At 41.9% G+C, this 27,994-nt stretch overlaps 2 protein-coding genes across 5 annotated transcripts; one reads left to right on the top strand and one right to left on the bottom strand.

Annotated features, from left to right (window-relative positions):
- Nucleotides 1–5,107: 5,107 nt before the first annotated feature.
- fbxo48 (F-box protein 48) lies at nucleotides 5,108–8,717 on the bottom strand. Of its 2 annotated transcripts, none has more exons than XM_076991840.1 (3): nucleotides 8,607–8,717; nucleotides 7,782–8,120; nucleotides 5,108–7,475 (listed from the first exon to the last, which is right to left on the bottom strand). In XM_076991840.1, the coding sequence occupies exons 2-3, from the start codon at nucleotides 8,079–8,081 to the stop codon at nucleotides 7,314–7,316; spliced, it is 462 nt and encodes a 153-aa protein (XP_076847955.1). In that variant the 5' UTR covers nucleotides 8,082–8,120; nucleotides 8,607–8,717; the 3' UTR covers nucleotides 5,108–7,313. The 2 variants fall into 2 exon arrangements, with proteins under 2 accessions (XP_076847955.1, XP_076847956.1); XM_076991841.1 differs by having other exon boundaries at nucleotides 8,500–8,645.
- A 192-nt stretch (nucleotides 8,718–8,909) lies between these two features.
- Nucleotides 8,910–26,983, top strand: aplf (aprataxin and PNKP like factor). Of its 3 annotated transcripts, none has more exons than XM_076991818.1 (11): nucleotides 8,910–9,032; nucleotides 9,377–9,470; nucleotides 10,143–10,214; nucleotides 10,617–10,777; nucleotides 15,529–15,667; nucleotides 15,968–16,094; nucleotides 21,560–21,753; nucleotides 22,091–22,407; nucleotides 23,513–23,644; nucleotides 23,922–23,968; nucleotides 25,013–26,983. In XM_076991818.1, the coding sequence occupies exons 2-11, from the start codon at nucleotides 9,378–9,380 to the stop codon at nucleotides 25,210–25,212; spliced, it is 1,482 nt and encodes a 493-aa protein (XP_076847933.1). In that variant the 5' UTR covers nucleotides 8,910–9,032; nucleotide 9,377; the 3' UTR covers nucleotides 25,213–26,983. The 3 variants fall into 3 exon arrangements, with proteins under 3 accessions (XP_076847933.1, XP_076847932.1, XP_076847931.1); XM_076991817.1 differs by having other exon boundaries at nucleotides 21,557–21,753; nucleotides 22,094–22,407; XM_076991816.1 differs by having other exon boundaries at nucleotides 21,557–21,753.
- Nucleotides 26,984–27,994: the final 1,011 nt, after the last annotated feature.

The raw sequence follows: 27,994 nt of genomic DNA, 5'->3' as shown, positions 1-27,994 counted from the left end.
TTGTTAATTCACTCTTTACACACCTAGCATGCCTAACAAGACTGCCCATGTATTCAAAGTATGAATGTAGTCTGCAAAGCCTGGCATTACATGACTGACATGACTGGCATGACTGGAATGACATCACTGCCATGACGAACAAAATTAACATGACTGATATGACTGACATAACTGGCATGACTGTAATGATTTGATGATTTGACTGACATGACTGATATGACTGGACTGAAATGATTGGCATGACATGACTTACATGACTGGCAGAACATGACTGGCATGTCTGATATGACTGACATCACTGGCATGACTTACATATACTATACATATACTATAGATATGCATACAAACTACATACATTTAGGTAGAAGTGTGTGTGTGTGTGTGTGGTAGTGTATGTACTCAAACTATGACAACATATACTAATACATACATACATAAGTATACATAGAAACTATACATACATATAGGTATAAAGGTGTGTGTGTCTGTGTTTGTGTGAGAGAGAGACAAAAAAGAAGCCAAATATCAGTTTGTATGAGCATGTGTTAGTCACTGAGATATGGGTGGGTATGGCTAGGGAAGTGTCATTGTGAATGCTATAGGAAGGCCTGCTTGCGCCTGTATGTGTGTGTGCCTGGTTAATAGACACAGAGAGATCTAGGTAGCCAGAGCAATGTTTACTTAGGGCACAGAGATGGGAGGGGGAATGTGGGTGAGAGTGTGAGAGAGACTGAGAGTGTGAGTTTCAGCTTGCGTGCGTGTGAGAAGGAGAAGGTGACAGAGGGACTTTACATGCATTCTTATGCATTGTATATAATACTGCACTGTAGAGCCATACGATAACCGATTTAGATGAAACTTGACAAATTTGTTCAGGATGGGATTCTGAATGGGCTTGTGCATTTTGGTCAGAATTGGGTAAAATATGAAAGAGCTTTAAGAATATGAATATTATATGTATCGATGCTGTCCATTAAAAAAATATTTAGCAGGTATAAGTGTCCTCAAATCCAAAATCTTTAGATTGTTTTTTGATTTCACACTCTGTAGAGTATTATAAGACTTTGCTTGACATGATAGTATGAAAATCCTAGGAGGAGTATGAAAAGTGATGATTTCAAACTATTATTAACTGTAAATAAACTGTGCATTTTTTAATAGGACATGTAATGGGAAAGTTGTTCGCACTACTGCAAGGAATCAAAAGAGTCCAATTGCATGTTCCCAAGTGGAATTATGTAGGGGATACACTTGCTTTTTTTGCAATAGCGCCCCCCAGTGGCCAATCGACACCTGGCTGGATTATGTCATAGGGGGCGTGCACTTGTCCACACCCAAGAGGTTTCGTGCAGATCGACCAATGGTAAGCCTGTCAAACGCGTGCCGATCACTGATTGGCCGATTACGTCAGCCATTTTGGAAGTATGGAGTGTCTGCTTTAGGACCTGGTTCCCAGAGGCCCATAGATGATGTCTGCCAAGTTTCATGTGGATCGGCCAATCTGAGTGCATGGGGCAAATTTTTGCATGTTATAGCGCCCCCTAGCAGGTGAGGTATGGCAACCTCTGCGAGCTGCCCCAGACCCTCACAGGGAAGCTGTCTGTGAAGTGCCATCTCATTACATGCAAGTTTTCTTAAGTTAGAGCTCCATATGCGCAAAATTTACTATTGAATTTACGCCTCCTCATTTGATTGGCTTATACTGACTAGGTAGTGAAGAAATTAGCATTTTTGTTGGATAGATTTTAAAGTTCAGACTCTTCTGAACGTTTTGATACCACATATGTGCATGTATGTGAAAAATCCAGGGACTAGTTTGCGCTCAAATATGTGTGTGATTTTGCACATTATGCAAATTAACTCGAAATCTAAGTGGGCGGAGCTTAATGGTTGTATATTAATTGTCCTATTGAATTTAGTCAAGGAATGTATAGGAACTGGAATTTTGGTTCTAGGACTTACGGTGTAGGAGATATGGACAAAAAGTCAATATGGTCTGCTATAGCGCCACCATCAGGCCAATTTGGGTCCCTGTATGGGAATCTGGTCCTTGGAGTTAACTGAACCTTTTTGCCAAGTTTGGGGTTTCTAGGCATTACGGTCTAGGCTGCACAATACGTTTTAGGTCAAAAAATGGGACAAAGAATAATAATAAGAAAGAAAAACCCTAACAATTACAATAGGGTTCCCACACTATGTGTGTGTGAACCCTAAATATAGCCGCAAGCGGCGATTGGCGGGTTCACACACCAATAGGCATTTTGGCCTCAATAGGCAAAAGGAAGCCCAAAAGGTCCTTTAGACCTAAAAGTGAAAAAAAGCTGTTTGGGTTTGGCCAGTGTGTGCTCTACAGATGTAGAGTGTGATGACATCAGCGTGTGTCAGAAAGGGAGACACAAAAATAGCACATCTGGCTAGAGCTGCATCTATGTGAACAGTATAGGAAGGCCTGCACTTGTCTATACATGATTGGGCCTCTATATTACTGACAGAGAGAGATTGAGGGAGCCAGAGACTATGCTTTGTTATTTCACTCCTTGTACACGTAGCACGCCTAACATGACTGCCTGTGTATTCAAAGTATGAATGTAGTCTGCAAAGCCTGGCATGACTGACATGACTGGCATTACTGACATAACTGATATGACTGGCATGACTGGAATGACATCACTGGCATGACGAACAAAATTAACATGACTGATATGACTGACATAACTGGCATGACTGTAATGATTTGAAGATTTGACTGACAGGACTGATATGACTGGACTGAAATGATTGGCATGACATGACTTACATGACTGGCAGAACATGACTGGCATGACTGACATGACTGATATAACTGACATGACTGGACTGGCATGTCTGATATGACTGACATCACTGGTATGACTGACATATACTATACATATACTATAGATATGCATACAAACTATACATACATTTAGGTAGAAGTGTGTGTGTGTGTGTGTGTGTGTGTGTGTGTGTGGTAGTGTATGTACTGAAACTATGACAACATATACTAATACATACATACATAAGTATACATAGGAACTATACATACATATAGGTATAAAGGTGTGTGTGTCTGTGTGTTTGTGTGAGAGAGAGACAAAAAAGAAGCCAAATATCAGTTTGTATAAGCATGTGTTAGTCACTGAGATATGGGTGGGTATGGCTAGGGAAGTGTCATTGTGAATGCTATAGGAAGGCCTGCTTGCGCCTGTATGTGTGTGTGCCTGGTTAATAGACACAGAGAGATCTAGGTAGCCAGAGCAATGTTTACTTAGGGCACAGAGATGGGAGGGGGAATGTGGGTGAGAGTGTGAGAGAGACTGTGAGTGTGAGTTTCAGCTTGCGTGCGTGTGAGAAGGAGAAGGTGACAGAGGGACTTTACATGCATTTTTATGCATTGTATATAATACTGCACTGTAGAGCCATACGATAACCGATTTAGATGAAACTTGACAAATTTGTTCAGGATGGGATTCTGAATGGGCTTGTGCATTTTTGTCAGAATTGGGTAAAATATGAAAGAGCTTTAAGAATATGAATATTATATGTATCGATGCTGTCCATTAAAAAAATATTTAGCAGGTATAAGTGTCCTCAAATCCAAAATCTTTGGATTGTTTTTTGATTTTACACTCTGTAGAGTATTATAAGACTTTGCTTGACATGATAGTATGAAAATCCTAGGAGGAGTATGAAAAGTGATGATTTCAAACTATTATTAACTGTAAATAAACTGTGCATTTTTTAATAGGACATGTAATGGGAAAGTTGCTCGCACTACTGCAAGGAATCAAAAGAGTCCAATTGCATGTTCCCAAGTGGAATTACGTAGCGGATACACTTGCTTTTTTTGCAATAGCGCCCCCCAGTGGCCAATCGACACCCGGCTGGATTATGTCATAGGGGGCGTGCACTTGTCCACACCCAAGAAGTTTCGTGCAGATCGACCAATTGTAAGCCTGTCAAACGCGTGCCGATCACTGATTGGCCGATTACGTCAGCCATTTTGGAAGTATGGCATGTCTGCTTTAGGACCTGGTTTCCAGAGGCCCATAGATGATGTCTGCCAAGTTTCATGTGGATCGGCCAATCTGAGTGCATGGGGCAAATTTTTGCATGTTATAGCGCCCCCTAGCAGGTGAGGTATGGCAACCACTGCGAGCTGCCCCAGACCCTCACACGGAAGCTGTCTGTGAAGTGCCATCTCATTACATGCAAGTTTTCTTAAGTTAGAGTTCCATATGTGCAAAATTTACTATTGAATTTACGCCCCCTCATTTGATTGGCTTATACTGACTAGGTAGTGAAGAAATTAGCATTTTTGTTGGATACATTTTAAAGTTCAGACTCTTCTGAACGTTTTGATACCACATATGTGCACGTATGTGAAAAATCCAGGGACTAGTTCGCGCTCAAAGATGTGTGTGATTTTGCACATTATGCAAATTAACTCGAAATCTAAGTGGGCGGAGCTTAATGGTTGTATATTAATTGTCCTATTGAATTTAGTCAAGGAATGCATAGGAACTGGAATTTTGGTTCTAGTACCTACGGTGTAGGAGATATGGACAAAAAGTCAATATGGTCTGCTATAGCGCCACCATCAGGCCAATTTGGGGTCCCTGTATGGGAATCTGGTCCTTGGAGGTAACTGAACCTTTTTGCCAAGATTGGGTTTTCTAGGCATTACGGTCTAGGCTGCACGATGCATTTTATGTCAAAAAATGGGCAAAAGAATAAGAAAAATAAGAAAAATACCAGCAATTACAATAGGGTTCCCACACTATGTGTGTGTGAACCCTAAAAATCCTAACAATTACAATAGGGTTCCCACACTATGTGTGTGTGAACCCTAAAAATACCAGCAATTACAATAGGGTTCCCACACTGTGTGTGTGAACCCTAAAAATCCTAACAATTACAATAGGGTTCCCACACTATGTGTGTGTGAACCCTAACTAGAAAGCTAACAAAAGATCAGGCAGCACATATCACCTCTGGGTATAAGTGAAAAATGTGATTCATAAATTATGCCTGAAAATTACATCATCTAAACAAATAATCTCCATAACCCAGCAAACACACTCAGGGGCCTAGTTCATTTACATTTACGGCATTTAGCAGACGCTCTTATCCAGAGCGACTTACAAAGTGCTTTGCATCTGATTACAGAATTCATCCTAGGTAATAGTACGGATAGGCCAGAATTCAAGATACCATTGAGTCAGACTACTACTAAACTACAGGAGTCAATATCATTACCTAGTGTTTTACAAGTTAGACATTTACCAAGAAGCACAAATAACAATAGACAGACATGCAATTTAAGAACAACGGCAAGTGGTATCAGCTGAGTTCAGGGGCCATACACATATTAGACATGCTTTAGAGTTATTTACCTTTGAAGCATGCCTGTTACCATCTTTAGCAGCTTTGTTTGAACAGACAAGGCCTTTGCTGGTCGATTTTATGGGGCTAGCTTTGTACTTTTGACCAAGATATTTGATTTAATAGAGTTTGTATTTCTCCACAGATACTAAGGAACTCTGGCTCATTAATCCATGTCCTGCACTAGAGAAAAGCTGTAGCCGATAAGCCTCCAGATGCTGCATCAGCTGTATTCTCCTTAGAAGGAATATGTGTCCATTGCACTATTCTAGATAGAGTGTATCATAGAGATTTGGTTTGCAATATACATCTAAAATTTGTGTGTATGCGATATTTGCAGAACAGTCGTGCTGTCTGACCAGAACATAGAATCAATTAAGCTTCAGTTCTGTTCTCAACATTCGATCTAGCCGTACAGCCACTACGGCTGCTGGAGCTCCACTGCAATAATGTAAAGTCCAAAAACTGTAAGCCCTGTACAGTGAGACAGCACCTCTATGTCAACAAACTATTTGTAATGTGTGTCATAAGAAAACTTCTGCTGTCAAATATGTATAAACACAAGTGCATGATTTTTGTAAAACATTACTGGAATGCTGCCTGGAACTGGATTCTTTGGTCAGAGGAAAAGAAATAGCTTTTTGGTTTAAAAGATGGACAGTCAGGCCAAAAAGGAAGTATGGTGGTGGGTGTTTAATGTTGTGGAGCTGTTCTTACTCCAGAAAATCATGGAAATTTGTTAGAATACACGGCATCACACACTTCAAGTACCAGAAGATTGCAAATCAGGTTGTCACTTGCAGGAAACAAGCCAGTTTGTGGTTGCATCTTCTAGTAGAAAAAATGTTGTCATGTGGTCTCTTGATTACAGAATCAGGCATTTGAGTTGGCTATCCCAATTCCCCAAGGTAAAAATACTTGGAATTTCAGACACTCATAGACAAGCAAGTAATGGCAGACAAACCAGATGCAGAAAACGGCTCTGGCAATAGATGTAGTAATCCCATCTAGGGGGGAAATGTAAAAGAAGGAATATGAAAAGTTTAAACAATTCCAGGGTCTGAAAAAGAAACTGAATGTGGAAGGTTAACATCCAAGATTGTGGAGCAGCATTCAACAGATCTCAGGTAACTAGATTCAAACATTGCTCCATTCATTAAGTGGATGTGTTGGAATGCTATGAACATAAGTGTTAATGTAACACATACAAGAGTTGGAAATAAGAAACAATGACTGAATAAGTCAGAAAATGGCACTAATTGAATGTGATTGATATGACTACAATATTCCCAATTAATTTAATATGCAGCTACATTTATGGCAAACTCATTGATAAATTTCAGCAGAGGGCATCACAGAGCAACAGTTCCTACTGTTGTTAACGTTCCAGTGAGTAAGACATAGTCTTCATCATTTATGAACTGTTGTGAGATATGGGAATTGTATCTTGGCATATGGAGGCCATTTGTTCAACTGAGTTTTTATCAATGAAATGCAACATTAGTAAACAAACAAAACCTATAAAAGAGAGATTGATAAGATAATTAATCACAGACTCAATATATTAGCTTTTAAAAACAACCCAGGGCTTATATTAAATGCATCTCAACTAATCTCAATTGCATGAAATTTAATTTTCATCACTATAATTTTCTTCAGGAGAAAATAATTTAATTTCACTCTATTTTTACAACTTTGTGACAATGTGTCCATTCAGTATCACCAAATAGGCTTAAATTTTTTTTAAGCATGACTTGTTCTAATGTTCATTATGACATTCATCCACAATGGTCTTACACTGAGTACAAAACACACATCTTAAAATCATAATAAAACTCATGTCATTACATAAAGTGAGTGTTAAGTGCTTTATGGTTTGCTACGTCCAGCAGTCCAGCAGGCTGTGGGCTCTATCTCTCCAGCTCTGCCTCCAGTATCTCACCCCAGGTCTCCACGTCCAGAGGACACATGCTGTTTGGGGGCAGGTCTTCTGCAGAGCGGACATCACTGTACCTCCCTTTCAGCCATCGCCTCTTCACACAGCCCCTTTGATAATTCCGCACCAGAGTAATCTGACAGAAAGACAAACCAGTGGTCAAAAACCAAACAAGCTGTGGAACACGCAAGGAGCTCTTTTTGCTCCGCACTATACCACAAGCCACATTCTTTCATCTGCTTTTAACCAATTCAGGATACCACCCATTTATCAGAAGTCACACCTCTTAAATACACTGTAAAATGTAAGTAATACTAATAATTAAGCTTGAGGCTGCTACATCTGAATGTGGCAATAGTAAATCCCATTTGCAAGAAGCACCTGAACCGCAAAAAAAAAAAAAAAAAAAAAAAAAAACCCACACCCATCCAGGGGGACTGACCTTCCAGGACATCCCTTCCCGCCTGTCCCCGTCCACCTCTCTGCGGCAGACGGCTAGCCTGGTCAGGCAGTGACTCCTCCACAGGTTGTCGGCGGCCTCTATGATGCTGTTCCACTGCCTGCAGGCCAGCGAAGCACGACACAGGCTGCGCACGTCCAGCTCGCCGAAGATCCGCACGCTCATCTCCGTCGGCAACGTCGCCACAAAGTTCCGCTCGGGCTCACCCTCGCCCGACGTTATAGGGGGGGCTTCTTCATGGACAACACAGGTGTCTGGGCTCCCTCTAAGGACATGCTGCATCTCTCAGCATCCTCTATGTCTCCAGTTCAGCAGGTGCTGCTGTTTTGTTCATAAACCAGATATGGGTCAAAGTGTTATTGTAACATGTTCATTAGCTGGTAATGAGATGAGAGGTACTGTTAGTTAAGTCTCTACATACTCAAGTAGCATTTTAAGGAATCTAAAGAGTCATTATAATCTGGTTCAGGTAAAACTTACTTTTAACCCTGTTTGCAATTCTGAAACATTTGGTCTACATACATAAAATTACATTTTAAAAAGGAATATCTTGCGTATAGTAGCGCTTATAGTTACTTGGCTAGATGCTGGCTACATATTTTTCCGTTAGCTAGCTAATTAACTCATTAATTAATTAGCTAACTAGATATATAGATAGATAGATGCATACATATATAGGGTAATATTCATGCATACATACACATAAACACTGTTAGCTGGTACAGGACTGTAAATATTTACATAGCTGTCCGGAATGCTGTTCGATTACTAAGTTCGAATTTGCTTAAACATATTTTATGTACTTACACTAAAGTGAACACACGGACCGTCAATTTCATAATCGAAAGTAAAATAAGTACTGAAAACAGCGGCGGCTCTTTCCTGACAACCGACCGTTTAAATGACCAGATCGAAAATAAAAACAGCCGTGACGTAGCAATCACGCCCATTCTCACTGCGCAGGCGTGAATGATTTGACAACAGTGTAAAGGAATATGCAATTTTAAAACGCAAGGAATATTAAATATTTTATATAAATTGACATAATGGCTGGGTAAATAGTAACTCGGGCATGTTGCTAATCTTCCTAGTTTACTATATATATTTTAAAATACACCGCGCATGCGCCTGCTTCCGCCGCTGCCCGGAAGTTTCAGCAAACTAGTGTAATGTGGACAGCGCTGTTTTGTTGTTGAATGTTTTGAGGTGTTTATGTGTCCACGGAACCTACAGGTGAGTGGTCTGCATAATAACACGATTGGCTCGTACTCATTTATGCAACTACACTTGCCAGCCTTAGAAATATATATCGATACATCGGCCAAAATAGGTTAGTTAACTAGCTAGATGGGACCGTGCACGTTGTTGTCACAAATTCATCGCAGTTCGGCACAGTTTCACCTCCCCTCGCCAATCGTTTTGCTTGCTCTAGTGATTCAGTTGGAGCAATTGCTTGCATGCAAGTCACATAAAAAGTTACTGCATGACAACTTTCTGTGGTGGGCTGTGGAGGCAAACTAGGGTCACGTCGCTAAACGGATGCCTGTTGTAGTGAATATCTGCGTCTCTACATTTAGGATGCCTGCTTTTGAGCTGGAGCAGGTGGATGGAGGAGACCCCCTGGACCTGCCGTACGGGAATACTGTCCTCGGAAGAGGGCCGTTTCTAGCCGTGAGTCATGCATTACTATTTCAACGTTACCTGATCATATTCAATGTGTAATTTCTTTATTAACCTTCAAACGATGGGGATTTTTGTAGTACTTGGCTATTTTAGCTTTTGGGGAATCTTGGCTAAAATCTTACTTTCGGTTTCACACTAGAGACCGTTGTTATTTGTTGGTAATTGCAGTCTAGCTCCACCAGATGGCACCACACACACTCTGTACTGTCCACCTAATCTAGCAGCAAGCCCTAAACGAGTCCGGCGTAGGTTGTAGCATTATGACACGGCCAGAATAGACCTATATATTTATGGCATTCAATATTACAGGGACATTTCTAATTCACAGTGATGTTTGTGAAATGTAATAATAATAATAATAATTAAAACATTTAATTCAAATATATCAGAACACAGATTTCTTATGAACAGACTGCCTGATGCAGGGTGCGCTCTGTGACTCTTCTTTATCCCTACATATATATTATATATATTATGTAATTATTATATATAACACATATTATTGTTATATATTAATATATTTCCCAAATGTATTTCCACACCGAATATATTGCCATATTGCTGGAACAACTCATTTTACTAATCCATGCTTTTTCCTCACATCCTCCCCTCTTCTCTCCCTTTCTCCCTCTCTCTACCTCCCTGATCCTCCTTCTCCAGGTCAGTGATAAAAGAGTGTCTAGGAACCATGCGGTCCTGGAGAACCAGGATGGACAGTTGCGTCTTAAACCCGTAGGTGTTTGATGATTTACTGTCAGCTTGTGGGGCTTTTACAGGCCTCTCGTTGTTGTCTCATCTCTTTGGAGATGATGGTGCTTTTTTCAGTTTTGGAGTGCATACATGAGAGGGTAGACCTTTGATGTGAAGACATCAAAAGTTTTGATTACAGAACCTCTCTCGTTTGCTCTTGCTCCTTGTTTCCTTCTATATAAATATATAACTGGCTTAGAACACAGTTAATGACATAGAATGAGATATTATGAATCATTGTTAGCAACTGTTTATATTTCTTTTGACATCGAATTTAGTAGAATTTACCTGCAACTAAAGATATGTTTTATGTTCTTTTTTTTTTTCTTCTTTTTTTTCAAGCTGCCTTCAAACCCTCTTAATGTTCTTATATGCCTTCTGCAGATACACACCAACCCTTGTTTCATTCAGACATCTCTGGAGGCATCTCCCCAGCCACTGGAGAAGGACCAGTGGCATTGTCTGAGCGAAGGGTCCATGTTCTCCCTTCTACCTGGGAAATATATCTACAAAGTGCATGCAGTAACGAAGGAGGGTACACCCAGGTAACACACAGCAATGGAGCAGATACATTCATAGGCACACAGTGATATAGTCAGAGTAATAGGCATGCAGTAATGTTACATTCAAAGTAATAAACAGTAATTTGGCATTCAGAGCACTAAACACTCAGCTTGAATGTACCAGTTTCTGGATTTGGTCAGGGGTGCTACATATTCATCAGAGTGGAGACTATTTTAGGTAAATGTTCAAGTAAAGATTTATCTGTGTTCTGCATTTTTGGAAAATGCACCTGTTGACCCTCTTCTTTTTTTTAATAGTGATAGATCGTGAAGTCAGCTATGGAAAAAGCTGTTTTATTTCTTTGTCAAGTTTGGTGAAAGAGAAGCAGGTTTGTAAAATGTCACATAGGCTTTAGCAGAGTTATTTGAAATGGTCTGACTTCATTTAGGAAGGAGAACTAAATTCCCCAAATCAGTCTGCTCCTAAATACCAGTCAGGGTGATCTGGTGTCCAGTCGGTGGTGTTTCTTTTGTTTGGGGTATTGTTTAGTTATGAACTGATGACCTCTTTCAGTTCTAGCTTTAGGCACAGTATGAGTGACACTCTTTCTCTGTATCTCTGTCTCTTTCTCTGGCGCACACACACACACACACGGCTATTAGTGTCTTTAGTTGACTGGCCTTCTCAAGTTCCTCAAACACTTGGCACGCACCTGATTGGGTGGATTGAATCATACTAATCAGGGCTGTCATGTGAATGATTAGTCATGACTAATTGATTCAAGATGGTCTAATTTGCATCTGCTTGAAAATCATAGCCTACATGATATTCAAGGTTTCACACCACCACATATAAGTGCCTGTGTCTGGAGTGCCGAGCGAGTATTTACTGTGCAGACAGAAGCAGGACAGAATTCTGCTTATACGTTTTGTTTTTGTGTTTGTAATTCTCATCTCCATGTCCTTTGCTGTTTGATTCCACACTGGAAAAGAGGGTTTACATAAACATTTAAATGAACAATTATTTTTGTTCCACAGGTCCGCTGTTCCAGTTCCACTGTTTCATCGTTGTGCTGTTCCATAGTTCTGCTGTTCTATAATTCCACTGTTTCATCGTTGTGCTGTTCCATAGTTCCGCTGTTCCATAGTTCCGCTGTTTCATCGTTCTGCTGTTCCATAGTTCCGCTGTTTCATCGTTGTGCTGTTCCATAGTTCCGCTGTTCCATAGTTCCGCTGTTCCATAGTTCCGCTGTTTCATCGTTCTGCTGTTCCATAGTTCTGCTGTTCCATAGTTCCGCTGTTCCATAGTTCCGCTGTTCCATAGTTCCGCTGTTCCATAGTTCCGCTGTTCCATAGTTCCGCTGTTTCATCGTTCTGCTGTTCCATAGTTCCGCTGTTCCATAGTTCCGCTGTTTCATCGTTCTGCTGTTCCATAGTTCCGCTGTTCTATAATTCCACTGTTTCATCGTTGTGCTGTTCTATAGTTCTGCTGTTCCATAGTTCCGCTGTTCCATAGTTCCGCTGTTCTATAATTCCGCTGTTCCATAGTTCTGCTGTTCTATAATTCCGCTGTTCCACTGTTCCATAGTTCTGCCACTGTACAGTTCCCCCATTCCACCGTTCCGCTGTTCGGCTGCCTCTAAATAAATGTATATTTAAAGACTGGCACGGTTTAAAGCTCAGAATTAAGAAAGGAGCTTGTGCAAAACTGCCAATCTGCAGAGATTTGCAAACGGAAGCTAAATTGAAAAATTGCACTTTTTCTTTTACACCAAGGAAAACAAGCCGCATTTTCCTTGTCTTTCGCGTGAGAGTATTTCACAGGAGAATTCCTCTTCTACAAGCCAGAAAATGAGGCAATCAACCCCCCTGGCCTGGCAGGTCACGCTAGATTGTCACTGTTTAATACAACAGAACATGACATAGAACAGTGGCCACGGAGGAGCCACGCCATTCCTGGCCTTACACAACATCTGGCTATCCTTGGCTTGTAGGCGTCTGGTCCGTTTCAGCATACAGTGGCGATGACTGCAGGCATTTATCAGTCTGCTTTCATTTGTCAACCTTCATCCCAGCAGTGATGCACCGAGTGCAGCGTTATGTACAGTTTCCACTACCTCATATCGGCCCTGTTACATCTGCAGCTCATGTAATCTTTTCATGAACTACGTCAGAATGCGCGTACTAGACAATCGTTTGTGTCATGGTTAACATGCTTACTTTACTAAGAATAGAACTCTAGAATTCTCAGAGGGTCAAATATTATATATGTGCCTGTATTTCTCAGGCCACTACTGAGTGGATATTCCGCGGCGTCACGGACGTAATTTGGGGCGGGACGGGGGGACGTGTCCCCTGCAATTTTTCAAAAGCCGGTTTTGGTAAACCCCGCGCCCCAATTCTCAAGCCATTTGTGTCCCCCCCACCTATGAAATCAAAATTTCGTCCATGCATGGCGTTTTCCCACGGCTGTTGGGGAATCCTGTGGACTCGTTCTGTGGCAGTGTTTCGGTATGTGGAATGTGTCAACGTGATGTGCGCCAACGCCAAAACTCAAGGGTTCCCAGCAGGAACACTTCCCTGAACTCCACACCGCCGGTCTCTCCTCTTCATCCCCAGGAAAAAGAGAGAGGGAAAAACTCCATCGTGATTCCTCAGTCCGGCCACCTGTGTCTATCGCTCCAGTTCTGACACTCTCAGTGGCGTGAGGGGCTTGGCGGGGTCAAGCTGCGATGGTCTAGGTCAGGGGTGCCCAATACGTCGATCACGATCTACTGGTCGATCGCGAAGGAAGTGTGGGTAGATCGCATGACATTAAAATGTAGGGAATGAATGACAGGCTATGGTCCATCTGCACTAACATTTGTATTTTGATTGACTGACAGGGTAGCCAATCTGACGTCTGAACTTCTGACAACCTACGCATGCGTGTTAAACCGCGCTAACTTGTTCAGTTACCTTTCAGCGTACCAATTTATTTAAACTAAATACAACAAAAGGTATAAAAATGAGTGCCTTAGCTGGTCCGGGTAAGAAGCCTAAAACCTACAACTTCAAACAGAATGGGAGGAGGATTTGTTTCACTATGTCATATTCTTAGTGTGTTTGCTGTTGCTATTCCAAAGAAGGGAAATGTAGAGCGGCATTTTCGGACTGTTCATAAAAACTATGACATTGACTTTCCTCCGAAAAGCGAGCTGAGAAGGAGAAAGGTGTAAGAACTAAAATCCCAATTATTCTAACATCTGACTACAAAAGCGAAGGCAGCCACAGATGCATCATTTCGGCTGAGTCACTTAATTGTTAAACACAAGAAGTCCGTCCAAGACGAAGCAGCTAATTCCTTGTTCCAAGACTTTAAAAACAAATCTGAAATATTATCTTCAATCAACGTTCTCCAGCTATCGAGGAATACAGTTACAAGGCGCTCTGAAACCACGACCGAGGATTTGACCCAACAGCTTTGGAAGAATATTGCGGACTGAGAGTGTACTTTAAAATACTTTATAAATATAAATATAAATAAATAAAATAATTTATTTATCCTAAATGGAAAATGAAAGAAAGAATACACAATATTAAATAGTAATAATAATAATAACTTAAATAAGGATAATATAGAAGAAATAACTTTGTTTTGCATTTTTATAGTAGGTAGATCATTTTGAGTTGGTCATCTTATAAGTAGCTCGCAAGATGAAAAGGTGTGGGTACCCCTGGTCCAGGTGTTCTGACAGCTCTCTGCCATCGCCAGCTGTTGTAATGAGATCATCAGTGTTATTCACTTGTCATTTTGTGTTGTGGCAGATTTGTGTGTGTGTGTGTGTGTGTGAGAGAGAGAGAGAGAGAGAGAGAGAGAGAGAGAGAGAGAGAGAGAGAGAGAGTATGTTCATTAACTTTTTGTAAATTAGACCCACTATAACATAAAATGCATTCATGTTAATGCCTCTTGACAAAAACAAACCTTTACAGTTGTTTACCCTTTACTGAACAGGAGCTGAATCTGTAGGCCAGATTCATAAACGTGATAACGCTATACGGCATGCTAAATATGCCACACTATTATAACATGCGGTAGCATATAATGTGTGAACAATAAAATATGCCTGGCAATTCACATTTATGAATAAGGAAATGTAACTTGCGAGGTATGGCAGTATGTGGAGACTGAACTGGAGTAATCTTGAGAACACAGCTTTATTACAACAATGGCGACTATTAGAAGTAGCGCTTGGCAAATATTCAACATGGAACACGAAGTAGACTCACAAAGATGAACACGGGACACAACAAACACACACAATATATACCAAACCCATAACAAGCCCCGCGTATAACACATTAGGTCTACGAGACTGGTGAACACGTATACAACCAACCACACCAACATATACACAAACCTGAAGAAAGGAGTCTAGGACTAGAACATGACAGGAAATATATTGCCATGGTGCATATGTATGTGTCTGTGTATGTCAGTGTGTTTATTGATATAGTTACAGAATCATTTAAGACCAAGTTAAAGCTGATCCCACGGATAATTAAGACTTTCATGCTTAATTACTAACAAATTAGAGTTAAGAAGGCTTTGATTTCCAGTATAAAACAAAACATCGCTTGTCAACTCTTTGAGAGTTTATCCGGGTTAATTGTTGGCCATCTAGAGGTTTCAAAGTGACGATTTCTAACATAACTTTTAGTTTATTTAATACTCATTCACACAGAACACCAGGTGATGAATGAAGGGAATAAGGTTTGCATTTGCTTTCTGTGTGTGTTTTGTTTTGACACAGGAACAGTCAGGGCTGTGAGGTAGAGACAGGCAAGGACACAGATGTGGAGGACACATCGAAACCTCCTCAGCCGTCCGAGGAGACGCTGGCGTACACACCCCGGGCTGGAAGTGGGCCCTCACTCACACCCTGCAGCCAGGTATCGAGTCCCCTGATCCGAACTGTAGCATTTCACCCTTCAGACAATGTAGACCTTATGTTTACTGTCGAATCCAGAAACTATAGAATTCATATTGTCTTTACTGTAGAATTCAGGTGTAATAGAATTTCACAGTATCTGTAGAATACAGAAACCTTGGAATTCACATCGCAATAGCTGGCATAATTGACATACTGTTTCTTAGTTACCAATGTTTGTTTTTTTCTCTGTGGCTATAAATGTAGTGTTGTTCTGTGGTGTGTCTGCTGTGCTGTTCTTTGAATGGTGGTCTTTGCTCAGGTGGTGGGTGAGGCTCCAGTCTCCAGGACGGTAGCATCTGCCCCTGACACCCCTCAGAGAAAACGCCTTCTGCCCGCATGGATGATGGTCGTCACCCCAACAGCTCTGAAATCATTGCCAGCAACAGGTGATGTCCCCATGGCGACGGAGCGCTACACCCACCACACGGCTCGCAATGCTGCCGGCTGCCGGTGGAGACGTGCTTGTTAACCGCTGCTAACTGCGCACGATAGTTAGCAACGGTTGTCAGATGTCGGGGATTGTTGTCTAGTGGGGGAGAGAGAGAGAGAGAGAGAGAGAGAGAGAGAGAGAGAGAGAGAGAGAGAGAGAGAGAGAGAGAGAGAGAGAGAGAGAGAGAGTGAGTCAGAGAGCTGCAGGGAAGGGAACACAAGCAGGGTATCTAAGGGCCGAGGAGCTTTGATGTTATCGTGGTAATTGCGCTCTTGTGCGAGCGCCTCATCTGTGATGTCTGCACTCTGGCCCTCCCACACCATCCTCACAGCTGCTTGTGTTTAGCTGACTAATGCGAGAAAGTTAATCCACCGCACAGATCAGCTCACCATACAGACCACCTCGCCACACAGACCACCTGATTACACAGACCAGCTCACCATACAGACCACCTCGCCACACAGACCACCTGATTACACAGACCAGCTCACCATACAGAACACCTCGCCACACAGACCACCTGATTACACAGACCAGCTCACCATACAGACCACCTCGCCACACAGACCACCTGATTACATAGACCAGCTCACCATACAGACCACCTCGCCACACAGACCACTTGATTACACAGACCAGCTCACCATACAGACCACCTCGCCACACAGACCACCTGATTACACAGACCAGCTCACCATACAGAACACCTCGCCACACAGACCACCTGATTACACAGACCAGCTCACCACACAGACCACCTTGCCACACAAACCATTTTGCCACACAAACCATTTTGCCACACAGACCACCTGACCACACAGACCACCTGACCACACAGACCAGCTCACCTCACAGACCAGCTCACCTCACAGACCACCTCAGTGCACAGACCACTTCACTGCACAGCCAGAAAGAGACAACAAACACTGTCCGAGCTTTATTAAAGGTTTCTGGAAGTTTATTATTCTATGTGTAGTAAAAGACACATGAAAGAGTCTCTCTCTCTCTCTCTCTCTCTCTTTTATTCTCCTCTCATTCTCTCTCACTCTCTCATTCTCTCTCATTCTATCACACTCATTCTCACACTTTTATTGTCTCTCTCTTATTCTCAGTCTCTCACCTTTCATTCTCTCTTATTCTCTTAGGTCTCACTCATTCTATCTTTCACTCTCTTATTCTCTCACTCTCTCTTAATCTGTCCTGCTCACTCTATCACTCACTTTTATTCTTTCACTCTCTTATTCTCTCACTGTCTTAATCTATCTCACTCATTCTGTATCTCACTTTATTATTCTCTCACTCTCTCTTAATCTGTTTTACTCATTTTATCTAACTCTTATTCTCTTCTCTCTTAATTTGTGATTCTTTCTCTCATTCTCTGACTCATTCTCTCCTGTATTCTTTCTCACTCTCATTTTCAATCTCACTCTTTCGTTCACATGCTCTCACTCTCATTCTCTCACACTTTAAACTCTCTCACTCTTATTCTCTCATTCTCTCACTCATTCTCTCACACTCTTACACTCTCTCTTACTCTCATTCGCTCACACAATCTCACTCTCATTCACTTACACTCTCTTATACTCTTACTCTCTCATTCTCTCACACTCTTACGCTCTTACTCTCTCATTCTCTCACACTTTCACTCTCTCTCACACTCTTGTGCTCTCACTCTCTCACTCTCTCATTCTCTCACACTCACTCATACTCTCTCATTCTTTCTCAATGCTGGTATTGCTCTCGCTTTTCTCTCCTCATTAAGTCCACTCAGTATGATCAATAGCAGGAGGTCATAACGGCGCTTTGATTGTCCCGTAATGTTCATTATCCATTTAGCTTCAGTGACCATTGGATCAGCTTGTTAGTGTTTGAACATATGCGCTGACATTCAGAGAGACTTTTACTAGGTTCTTCTACTTTATCAGCCCATCGACTGAGTTCAGTACAAACCAGCTGTGGCTCCTCTGTGGGAGAGAAGCACCTGGTGCTGTTTTACAAGCTGATAACATCTTGGGCCGGCACACGTGGTCACGCTGGCCACTGACAGCTCTCACATCTGGAGATGTTTAAATGCCACTTCGGTTTGATCACTTATTTCACACACACACACTCATGCAAACATGCACACAGCAGTTTCACAGTTACATACAGCATTTATCCTGTTTTGCTTCTTTCTTGAAACATTGTTTGAGGGATCTGTTGCATTTACATTGCTGCCACCCACACAAAGCATGATAAACTGAAGTCTTGACCATGCTTCAGAAAGGACTCCAAAGAGACTCATAAGTATTATGCCCCCCCCCCCCCCCCCCCACACACACACACACACACACACACACACACACACACACACACACACACACACACCTTCAACTCACTCTGCTACCATTGCTGCTGTTCCAGCGGCTGTATGTTACTCTTAACGAGCAACTATTTTATAACCCAATAAACAACCATTTTATTTCATAGGAATTTTCCATCCAGGACTCTAAAACGGTTTGGTATAAATGAAAGCCAGCAGGGCTCATTTAGCACAAACATCTTTGCATAATGACCGCTGCTATCATCTTTTCATTATTATTGAACATAAGTGGTTTTGGGTTAAGATTAATCAATCACATTGTACTGCTGGTGCTGTTAACGACAATGAGGCATTTCCATCTCTATTGGTGGTGATGATGGTGTCGAATGATCACGAGAATGTTCACTATTAAGGTACACTTGCGGTGAAGCGTATGCTGGTGTGCTGGGCTGCTCTGGCCGCTGCTCTCTGGATCGCGTGGGCTTTTGTGGGTCCTTCTCTTTCTTGTTCCCTTTTACTCACGGAGACGTTGGCTTCCAGGTCTTTGTTTGCTGATGTCATACCTCTTGATGGCCTTGAAGATATGCTAACGTGCTTTAACTCTGTTCCTAATTGGTAACTCTGGATGAATTTCCTGGGTTTCATCTTGGATATTGTAGCCTTGCTTGAATTGAATCCCTTACATTTCTGCTACAAAATGGTGCCCACCTCATCAGCACCTTCACGTTTGACTGCCTCTAGTGCTCTGATGTTTATCCACACTGTGAAGAGTGTGTTACTGCAGAAATAGCTCTCCAACCTGGATAGGTTTACGCCGCACTGCTGGCCACTGTGTTCCTTCTATTTTATCAGACTAAAACGGACAGAGACTTGAGACTAAACGGACGGAGGCAGATAAAACATCTACCTGTTGTGATGTTTACCAGAACTGGACTCTGATGCTAGACAAATGGTCCGTAAGATCGCTGTGGTTCTTTTTCGTTGTTTGCTAACAAAAAAAAAACACCCTTTTGGCCCACAAGTTATCGAGCAGTTGCGACTTTCTGTGACACCTGATAGTTACATAAAAACGAGACGACTTCGAAAACGTTTTCTTCTCCAGCGCGTGATGGTGCTGTAACATGAGAGAGGAAGACCTGTCGTGGTTTTTAGAGATGACATACGTGTTGGCACTGTGACACTTTTAGAAGCCGTACCCCCGAAATTCTAGCAATAAAAACGTTTTGTGCGATTTTAATTAACCTGATCATCCATCTCAACATTTTGTGTCAGAGGTTCCTCTGTTTGCTCCAGGAGTTCTCCTGGATGACTGGAATATTCATTTAGACTTTCATACTTGCTCTCTGAGGTCTGACTTAAGTCTATGATTATTTTTTCTCTCTTCTTAACTATTTTGATTCTGTTTGGGAAATGTTTGTTACCAATCTCAGAAAAATGGGTACGTAAAAGGCTTTGTTTACTCAGCGCTAGGAAATATAATCTGCCAGTCTGGCGCTGTTCATGGAATATCGGACCACAGAACTCGTTACATTTGCTCTTCACATACACTTACAAAAGATATGTAGGAAAAGCACCATATCTTGATGTCAAGCTAAATAGTACAGCCACAATCCAGCTTTCTTCTGATGAGCATATTAGTAACTATAACCCCACTTTCACCTCCCTTATTAACTCGTCCCTCTGGAAGGAAGGATCACTTCATTTACATGCAACTCACGATGATCCACCGTGATCCGCTGTGAACGCGGTGATCAGTTCTACCGTCTCCAGCTTAGTTCCAGTGCGTCTGAAAACTGCTACTGTCTCTCTCATTCTTAAGAAACCACCCTTACACCCAGCGGGCCCGTCTCTGTCTGTACACTTCTTGTAAACGATTTGTAGCAGGTAGACGCCTCAATTGCAGTCCAACAGTGATTTGTAACAGATGTTTCAGTGTGGTTTTCACTCTTGCCATAGCACAGAAACTGCTTGATATCAAGTATCAAATGATGACTCTACGTTGTACTTCCAAACACATATTACATTTACATGTCTAAAGCAGCAAACTGCAGTACATCCATAATTCAGATTCTGCAATTACTCATTCAAAGAAAACTGCAAACATCATTACTCCTGTTCTCTCACACACACACACACACACACACACACACACACACACACACACACACACACATACACACACACCTGTGCTCATTACATTACACTGGCTTCTCACAACTGGTCGTATTCAGTTCAGACACATCTTGTTGTATACTTCTGGGTAAAAAAATTAAATGTCCCAAACACAAAACTGCATACTATTAAGCTTATAATGGTCTCATCAGCAAATTTCTGAAAACCCAGAAATACATTCATTTGAATTTAATATCAAAACATACAAAAAACGTATTTCCATGATTTTCTCTTTGTGTCAAATGTGATTATGTAAGTGACACCCCCCCATGAGCAGAGGTAAGTGAGCAGGCCGCTGCTCTTCTGAGGTCTTGGTTCAGTTCTTGCTCATTTTCTATCCAATTATGTGTTGTTAGGATCAGAACATGTTATTTGTGGTTCACCCTTTTTTATACTACCTAAGAGTGTATAAACGCTGTTCTACAAAAAAGAAAATCAGTGTATTACTCTGTATTATTTGCCAGGGCCTACACAGCACCCTCTAGGGTCGTGGGTTCGATTCCCAGGCCTGAGGCCATGACTGAGGTGCCCTTGAGCAAGGCACCTAACAACAACTGCTCCCCGGGTGCCGGACTAGGGCTGCCCACCGCTCTGGGCATGATTACTAGGGGGCACCACAGCCCCCTAGTAATCACTTGTGTGTGTGTGTGTGTGTGTGGTGTGTGTTCTAATTGCACAGATGGGTAAATGCGGAGGACAAATTTCGATTGCAGTGAAAAATCACAATTGACAAATATGGCACATTTCATTTCAACTAGTCTGTCCACTTTTAAGAATAAACCCTGTCCTCTCAGTGCTAAAAAACAATTTTTTTTGTTTTTAATTTTTTGAAGTTGTGTATTTTCTCTCTGTGAGACTAAAATATTTAGTAATAGTGTTTATTTAGTTGTTTGTGTTTATTTGATCCTTGTGCAGTTTATTCCATCTGCTATTCCTCTCTCTAGCAGCAGCTAAGCGAACTCCAGCACGGGCCACTCCAAACCCGGCCCGGCCCAAACGGGCAGCCAGGCGCGAACAGGCTCGGGCCAGGCTGCCTTTATCAGACGATGATGAGGAGGAGGAGGAGGTTGAGCAGAGTGAGGTGGTTCGGATGCCCAGGAAGAGAGCACGCAGGCTGGCGGGTGACCCTGATGAAAGCCAGGTGTGTGCTAACGTCCTGGAGCTGTGGCATCATGGTGAAGACACTGTGAAGACACACTAGGGTTGGACTCACTGGGCTGTTTTTCAAAGACACAGGGTGGACTTACATAAGCCCAAGTCTTTTTAGAAATAATTGGGGGTTTTTCTTGGTTGAACTTGTGTCTTGAACTTGAAATTGAAATGATTTATTTGCAATTGTGAGCTATTGTGCATTTCTTTCACAATATCCTTTCTCAAGACCACATTGTATTACTCATTTTTGGGTTGTGAGTGTGTTGGGGTTGATATTTCCTATAGGATGTTATGTGCATAACAAGTGACACCCTTGACTGTTCCAGCAGGACCAGGCTCATGCTCCTCATTTGAGCCCAGAGAGGTCTCCCGAGGTCAGGGTTGGTGAAGAGGCAGCTGTGGTTGACACAGAAGAGAGAGAGGAAGAGGAGGTGAAAGGGAGAGGAAGGAAGAAAGCAGAGGTCCCTCCGAGGTCTGGAACTGGAGGCTCACCCCCTGCAATGGAAGAGCCCAGAAACTCGCAGGCAAACGAGCAACCCTCACAGAACGGACGCCAGAGGACAAAGGTCGCAGATCCTGGAGACGGCTCTAAGTCCAAAGCTCAGCAGCGGACACCATGTCCTTATGGCACCTCCTGCTACAGGTACAGTGCTTCTAGAAAACCTTGAAAAAGTTCTAGAATACCTTGATAAAATTCTAGAAAACTCTTGTTCCAAGCATTAGTTCAGCAAAAGCAACCAATAAGATAATCTGCTTCTGAAAGCCCCTTCTAAACAAGGAATGATTATGTGTGATTCCAGTTTAAAGTTCTTGCTGCGTTTGGTCATATTACTTTGCGTTGTTTGTTTCCTCTGAGCATCAGATAACGCTCGTTTAAGTTAGGACTCTTAAGTCTCCATTGTCAAATTCTATGAAGTCTCTATGTCCAAACTGGTTCCATGGGTTTTCAGTGATGTCAAAGAATGCTACGGCTGTCAGAGTGTCTTACGTCTCTGGTTTTGATTGCAAACAGCTAACAGATGAAGAACTTTTAACAGTTCCTCACATTCGAGAAGGGGATTCCAGAATTGTAATCAGTATATGGGATCTTTCCATCCAGTGAATATTTACAGTCACACACAGTGTCATGTTTCCTTACATTTGGGTCCAAGTGACGTGGCAGATGCAGGCCCGATTCATTTGGCCGTTCTGTACGCTGTTGAAATGACATCTTTACCCATAAAGCATAAAGGTGACAACAAGATTAAAGATCTGTGAACCCTTTAACCTGCTTAAATAATTTTATTATTACTATAAATAATAATCCAATTTTTCTGTTTCATTTTCTTATCATCTCTGATACATTTTTCTCTTTTTCTTCTTTACTGTGGTTATTTTGTCTACCTGCTGGTTTACTTGTGTTTGTGTCCTCCTAAAAAAACGTCCTAATAGTTCTACAATGGGGGCAGGGGAGGTTAAAAAACACTTATTGTCTTAGAAGCAGACTGTGCTCTTTAGTATTGCTCAATCCTGCAACACGTGGGCATTAAAATTGAATTGTACACTTTGAAATAACAAAACCTTCTAGGGTAAACATTTCATTATGATGCAATCAGCGAAATGAAAAACGCATGTATGTGTTTAGTTGTCAACTATGCAAAATTCATATGAATTGTACATTTCAATCGTCCACTCTTGCAACACAGTTATTTACCTTGATTTAACCAGCCTGAATTCACTCTCATTTTCCCTTTGTTCTCTTCTTCCAGAAAAAACCCCATCCACTTCCGTGAGTGTAGTCACCCAGGAGATGATGACCATGAGGAAGAGTGCAGTAACGAGGATGACTGTGACGGAGGTGACGACAGGCCTGAATGTCCATATGGTACTGACTGCTACAGGTGAGTTTGGTCAGAGTAGTGTTGCACCTCAAAATGCTAATCACAGCCAATCGTTAATTACTGTGCTTAATTAAGCATGCGAGCATACTGACACACCCTCATTTGCAACTCCCTGCTAATTGTCATTATTGGATGAAGTATGTCACAGGGTTTTCAATTTGTGCTTTAATTACATCTGGTGGAGAGTGGAATTCAACTAAATGGGATTACAAAGTAATTCCTTGTTCTGAAAACTCTTGTAGTTTAAATTAATTTTGCATGTCCTTATTTCTTCCAGGAAGAACCCTTTACACAAAAAACAGTACAAGCACACTACACCTCCAGGTTTGTGTTTCCCTTAAATTAACCTCAGATGAACTCAAACAAATGATAAACATTAGACGCAGAATATGAACAGACCTCTGACTTCAGTGCTTTGATATTAACGCAAACCAACCTCATATCCTGCAGTGATTACCCACACACGCCTGTTAAACGATAAAGCAGGACTAATACAAAATACCACACATCTCAAGAATGAGAAATGAAAAACATGGCAAATGTCTTCTCTTTTTCTTGTGCTCTCTCCTGCTTTCTCATTCTCTCTCTCTCTCTCTCTCTCTCTCTCTCTCTCTCTCTCTCTCTCTCTCTCTCTCTCCCTTGCTTTCTCATTTTCTCTCCTCTCATTCTCTGACTCACTCACTAATGTAATGTCTCACTAGGGTTAGTGAATCGACTTAATGTTTGTGAATTGACAGTCCCTGTTAGCATAATGCTATATGATTCTATGTTTAATTAGCTACATTAGCATTTATGTTTGGACTGTCACACTCATGTCAATAAAGTTCTATTGATCAGTAGTTGTACTTCTATTAATCAGTACTTGAACTTCAGTGCTTCTATTAAACAGTACTTGTAGTCACGGACGTAGTTTTGGGGGGGGACGGGGGGGACATGTCCCCCCCACTTTTTCAAAAGCCGGTTTTGGTCCCCCCCCAGTTTTTACAGTTAAAACCAAATATTTAAGTAGCGACGAAGTCATGACCCCCCCACTTTTTAAACGGTTAAAAAAACAATATCCAAATAGCGACAAATCTAGCACTAGGATCATGCAGCTCCGAGCTCCCCCCCCCCGCTCAACAATTTTTGTTCACAGCGCTCAACAATTTTCATTCAATCCCCCCCCCCCCCCCCCCCCCCCCCCCCAGCCCCCGCTCAACAGTTCGCCACCCCAGGTTGTGTCCCCCCCACTTATGAAATCAAAACTACGTCCATGCTTGTAGTACTCCAGTACTTCTATTAATCAAATCTTCCAGTGTTTCTCTGATATGATGTTAGTCATTCACAATAATGCTTATTGTATAAATTTTCCCCCCTCATGAATTGCAGCGAAAATGTCGGTGCCAGGTAGCGCTGAAGACGATGATGATGAAGACCAATACGAGGACAGCTTCATTAATGACGAAAGCGAGGAAGAGGAGGCGGACGAAGGCTCCGACTACGTGCCCGAGTCCGATGACGGTGGGAAGGAGGATGTTAAACAGCTGCAGAAGGAGGCCAAAGCCTTTCTGAGGAGGAAGAGGAAGTGACATGAGTCCAGGTTCTCCAGCCCTGCTCCTCTGCAGCGTGAAACTCCAACCCCACTCCCAGATCAATCAACTGGTCATCTGCTCCTGAGTGGAATTTATCTCCATTCCTGTTCCTGGTTTACCTGATTGATTAATTGGTTGCCCAGTTGAATCCACTTAATCTTATTCCGGATTTAAGTGATCGGATGACTGGTGATCTACTGGCCAGCAGGGACTAGTTTCAGGCCAGTTTAGCACATAAACTATAAAATGCCCAGACAAACTTGATCTAGCTGGATCAGGTATGGTAGAATAGATATTGCTCTCCGAGGGGCAGATCTTTAATAGCAGGTTGGGCACAGCTGCCCGATAACAATGTAATATCTCAAAAATCTCTGACCAGGCGTTCTAACTCCTACATGCACCCAGTGAACTGACATCGGCGTTCTGAGATGTTCGATGTGAGAGCTCCAGGGTGTTGGAAAAGCTGCTTGTACTGGATAAAGAGGAGAGGGTCCAGGTTTCCAACAACAGTGACTGGAGGTTGTTTAGAAATGCCCTTTTTTCTGTGAACCCTAATACACTTTATTCATTTTTGGTTTGGTTATTGGTTGCTGGCAGATCTTTTTAACCATGATACCTGATACCGTCTGGATGGACTATTGGGCTTTTTATCTGCAGGGACTCAGTCTGTATAGCATGGACAGCTGGGCCAGGGAAAACTTTCAAATGGATTCAGCAGATGTGTCTGTGAGTTCTGATTTTGTATGTTTTCTAAGCGTTCATTTCAGCCTGTTAGAGCCATTATTGACAGCTTTGAAGAGCTGCAGGCTGTAAGAGTCTCCAAAGGACAGACAGATGGATCCAGAGCTAGACCAGGTTTAAGTGTGCCCGTGTGACTTGATTTACTGAGTTTTATAGTATGTCTTTCAGATTTTTTTTTTTTTTTATGTTTTCACATGATCTTTTAGTAAACCTAAATCCTTAGTGCTGCATGATGAGTTTTGCCCGATTTTTAGGAGAAGTAATGAGCGTGATTTTAGTAAGTTGGAAATTAAATCTATAACCTTTTAAACCTTTAAAAATACAATGATCTGTTTAATTATTTGCACTGGAATACGCTTCACAGAGTTTCAGCAGTCGGGCCCTGTTGTGATGATAGATCTTCTAATATTGATGTAGCTGCAGGTAATTAACACTAATGTTGTCGCAACATGTTAGACGTGATCGAAATTCTGTTCTGTTGGACTGAAATGGTTTCAGAGAATCAAGACGTGTCTAAGCATTTTGTCTGGAGACGGTAGGTTTGATCATTGATTCATATATTCCCCTTGTTAATATTCTGAGAACACAGCAATTTGACCCGAACAATGTTTTGTTGCTAATGACATTAACTCCAGGTGTGGTCCAAGTGTAAACCTTTATAGAGAGCCCATTTATCAAGATCCACGTACATGGTTGTCTCTCTCTGGGTTATTGCTGCTGTGAAGTCTGGCACTCTTAGTCTAGGTTTAATATTACTTACAGCAATGCAAACATCAGTTTGCCTGCCAACTTGACTGTTATTACTCTGTAAATGCAGGTGGGAGCTTTTCACTCTGGATTGAATAGGTGGATGATTATTCCCTATTGATGTTATCTCTCTTCTACCCCCCCGTCTCCATGGAAATGACTTAGGTTCATGTTCAGGGATGTACGAGACTAAAAGCGAATGCAAAAAATGCCTTTCTACAATGTCTGTTTTGTTTTAAGTCCTTGTAGGCTTTCAATAAAGAGGAAGACATGAATTGTATTGGTCTTTCAGCTGTTCATGGTGGACACATGTACCCCTCAAGGCAAGATTTTGATCCCCTACAAGTGCTTAGAAAGATTCATGGCCTTGAAACAGAAGTGTGTTGAGAATGAGTGAGACTCTTGGTGAAAGTGTGCAGGATAACTGGAGCCATTTTGTTGTAACACCTTTAAATTCAGTCACATGCTTCACCGTTTGTCATCATTTGCACTAATTTACTGGTTATCTTGTGGGTTGCTAGTGAAAGCGTCCATCTGGATTACGTCTTCAGAGTGAAACTTTAAGTAAAGGAACTGCTGTAGTATTCAAATAATTTACATTTTTATATAGGTTATACTTTCAGAAACAATGTTAATTAGCTGAATGCAAACAGTCTGGTTTTGCTCCATTAGAAGAATGTTGAAAATCTCTCTCTTGTATCATAAATCACTCCAGACAATGAGTGAGTGTTTAAAGTAGTCAGAATAGGTGTACAGTCTTCAATCCCAGAATTCAATTACTTTCATTTCACCCCATACTCTGCAGAGAATGGAGGATTTAAATGCAGTGGGTGTGCTGAGACAGATGAATCAATACAAACAGTGAAAGCCCAGAGCACCCACCCACTGTCAAAACTCATCCACCCCGCTACAGAGCAGCCAGTGTGATATCGGCCTTTCACATCGTGTCCCCAGCAACCCCTGGAATGCCTGCAAAAACAACGAAACAACAGCAACCACAGCAAACCTAACGAAGAGTGTATGAATTAGAATCCAGATCACACGGCGCTTGTGTAACTTCAGATGGGCACATGTTTTTCAAGAGTGATTCAGATCTTGCTGCACACAATCTCGGGGGGGGGGGGGGGTTGCTGATTCCTTTGCAAACGGCCAATAAATCTAGACTGTGCAAAATGACCGGGAGGCTCAGAGGATTGAAAGGACGGGAGGCGACAGATGCACAGACACTTGAGCATGAGTCTGGTTCTGCAGAATCTAATTGGTCTAATTCTCCTGAATCATTTGTAATTAG

Source organism: Brachyhypopomus gauderio, unplaced genomic scaffold (genome assembly GCF_052324685.1).
Source record: "Brachyhypopomus gauderio isolate BG-103 unplaced genomic scaffold, BGAUD_0.2 sc86, whole genome shotgun sequence".
Classification (NCBI taxonomy): Eukaryota; Metazoa; Chordata; class Actinopteri; order Gymnotiformes; family Hypopomidae; genus Brachyhypopomus; species Brachyhypopomus gauderio.
This window is presented reverse-complemented; position numbering and strand designations above follow the sequence as displayed.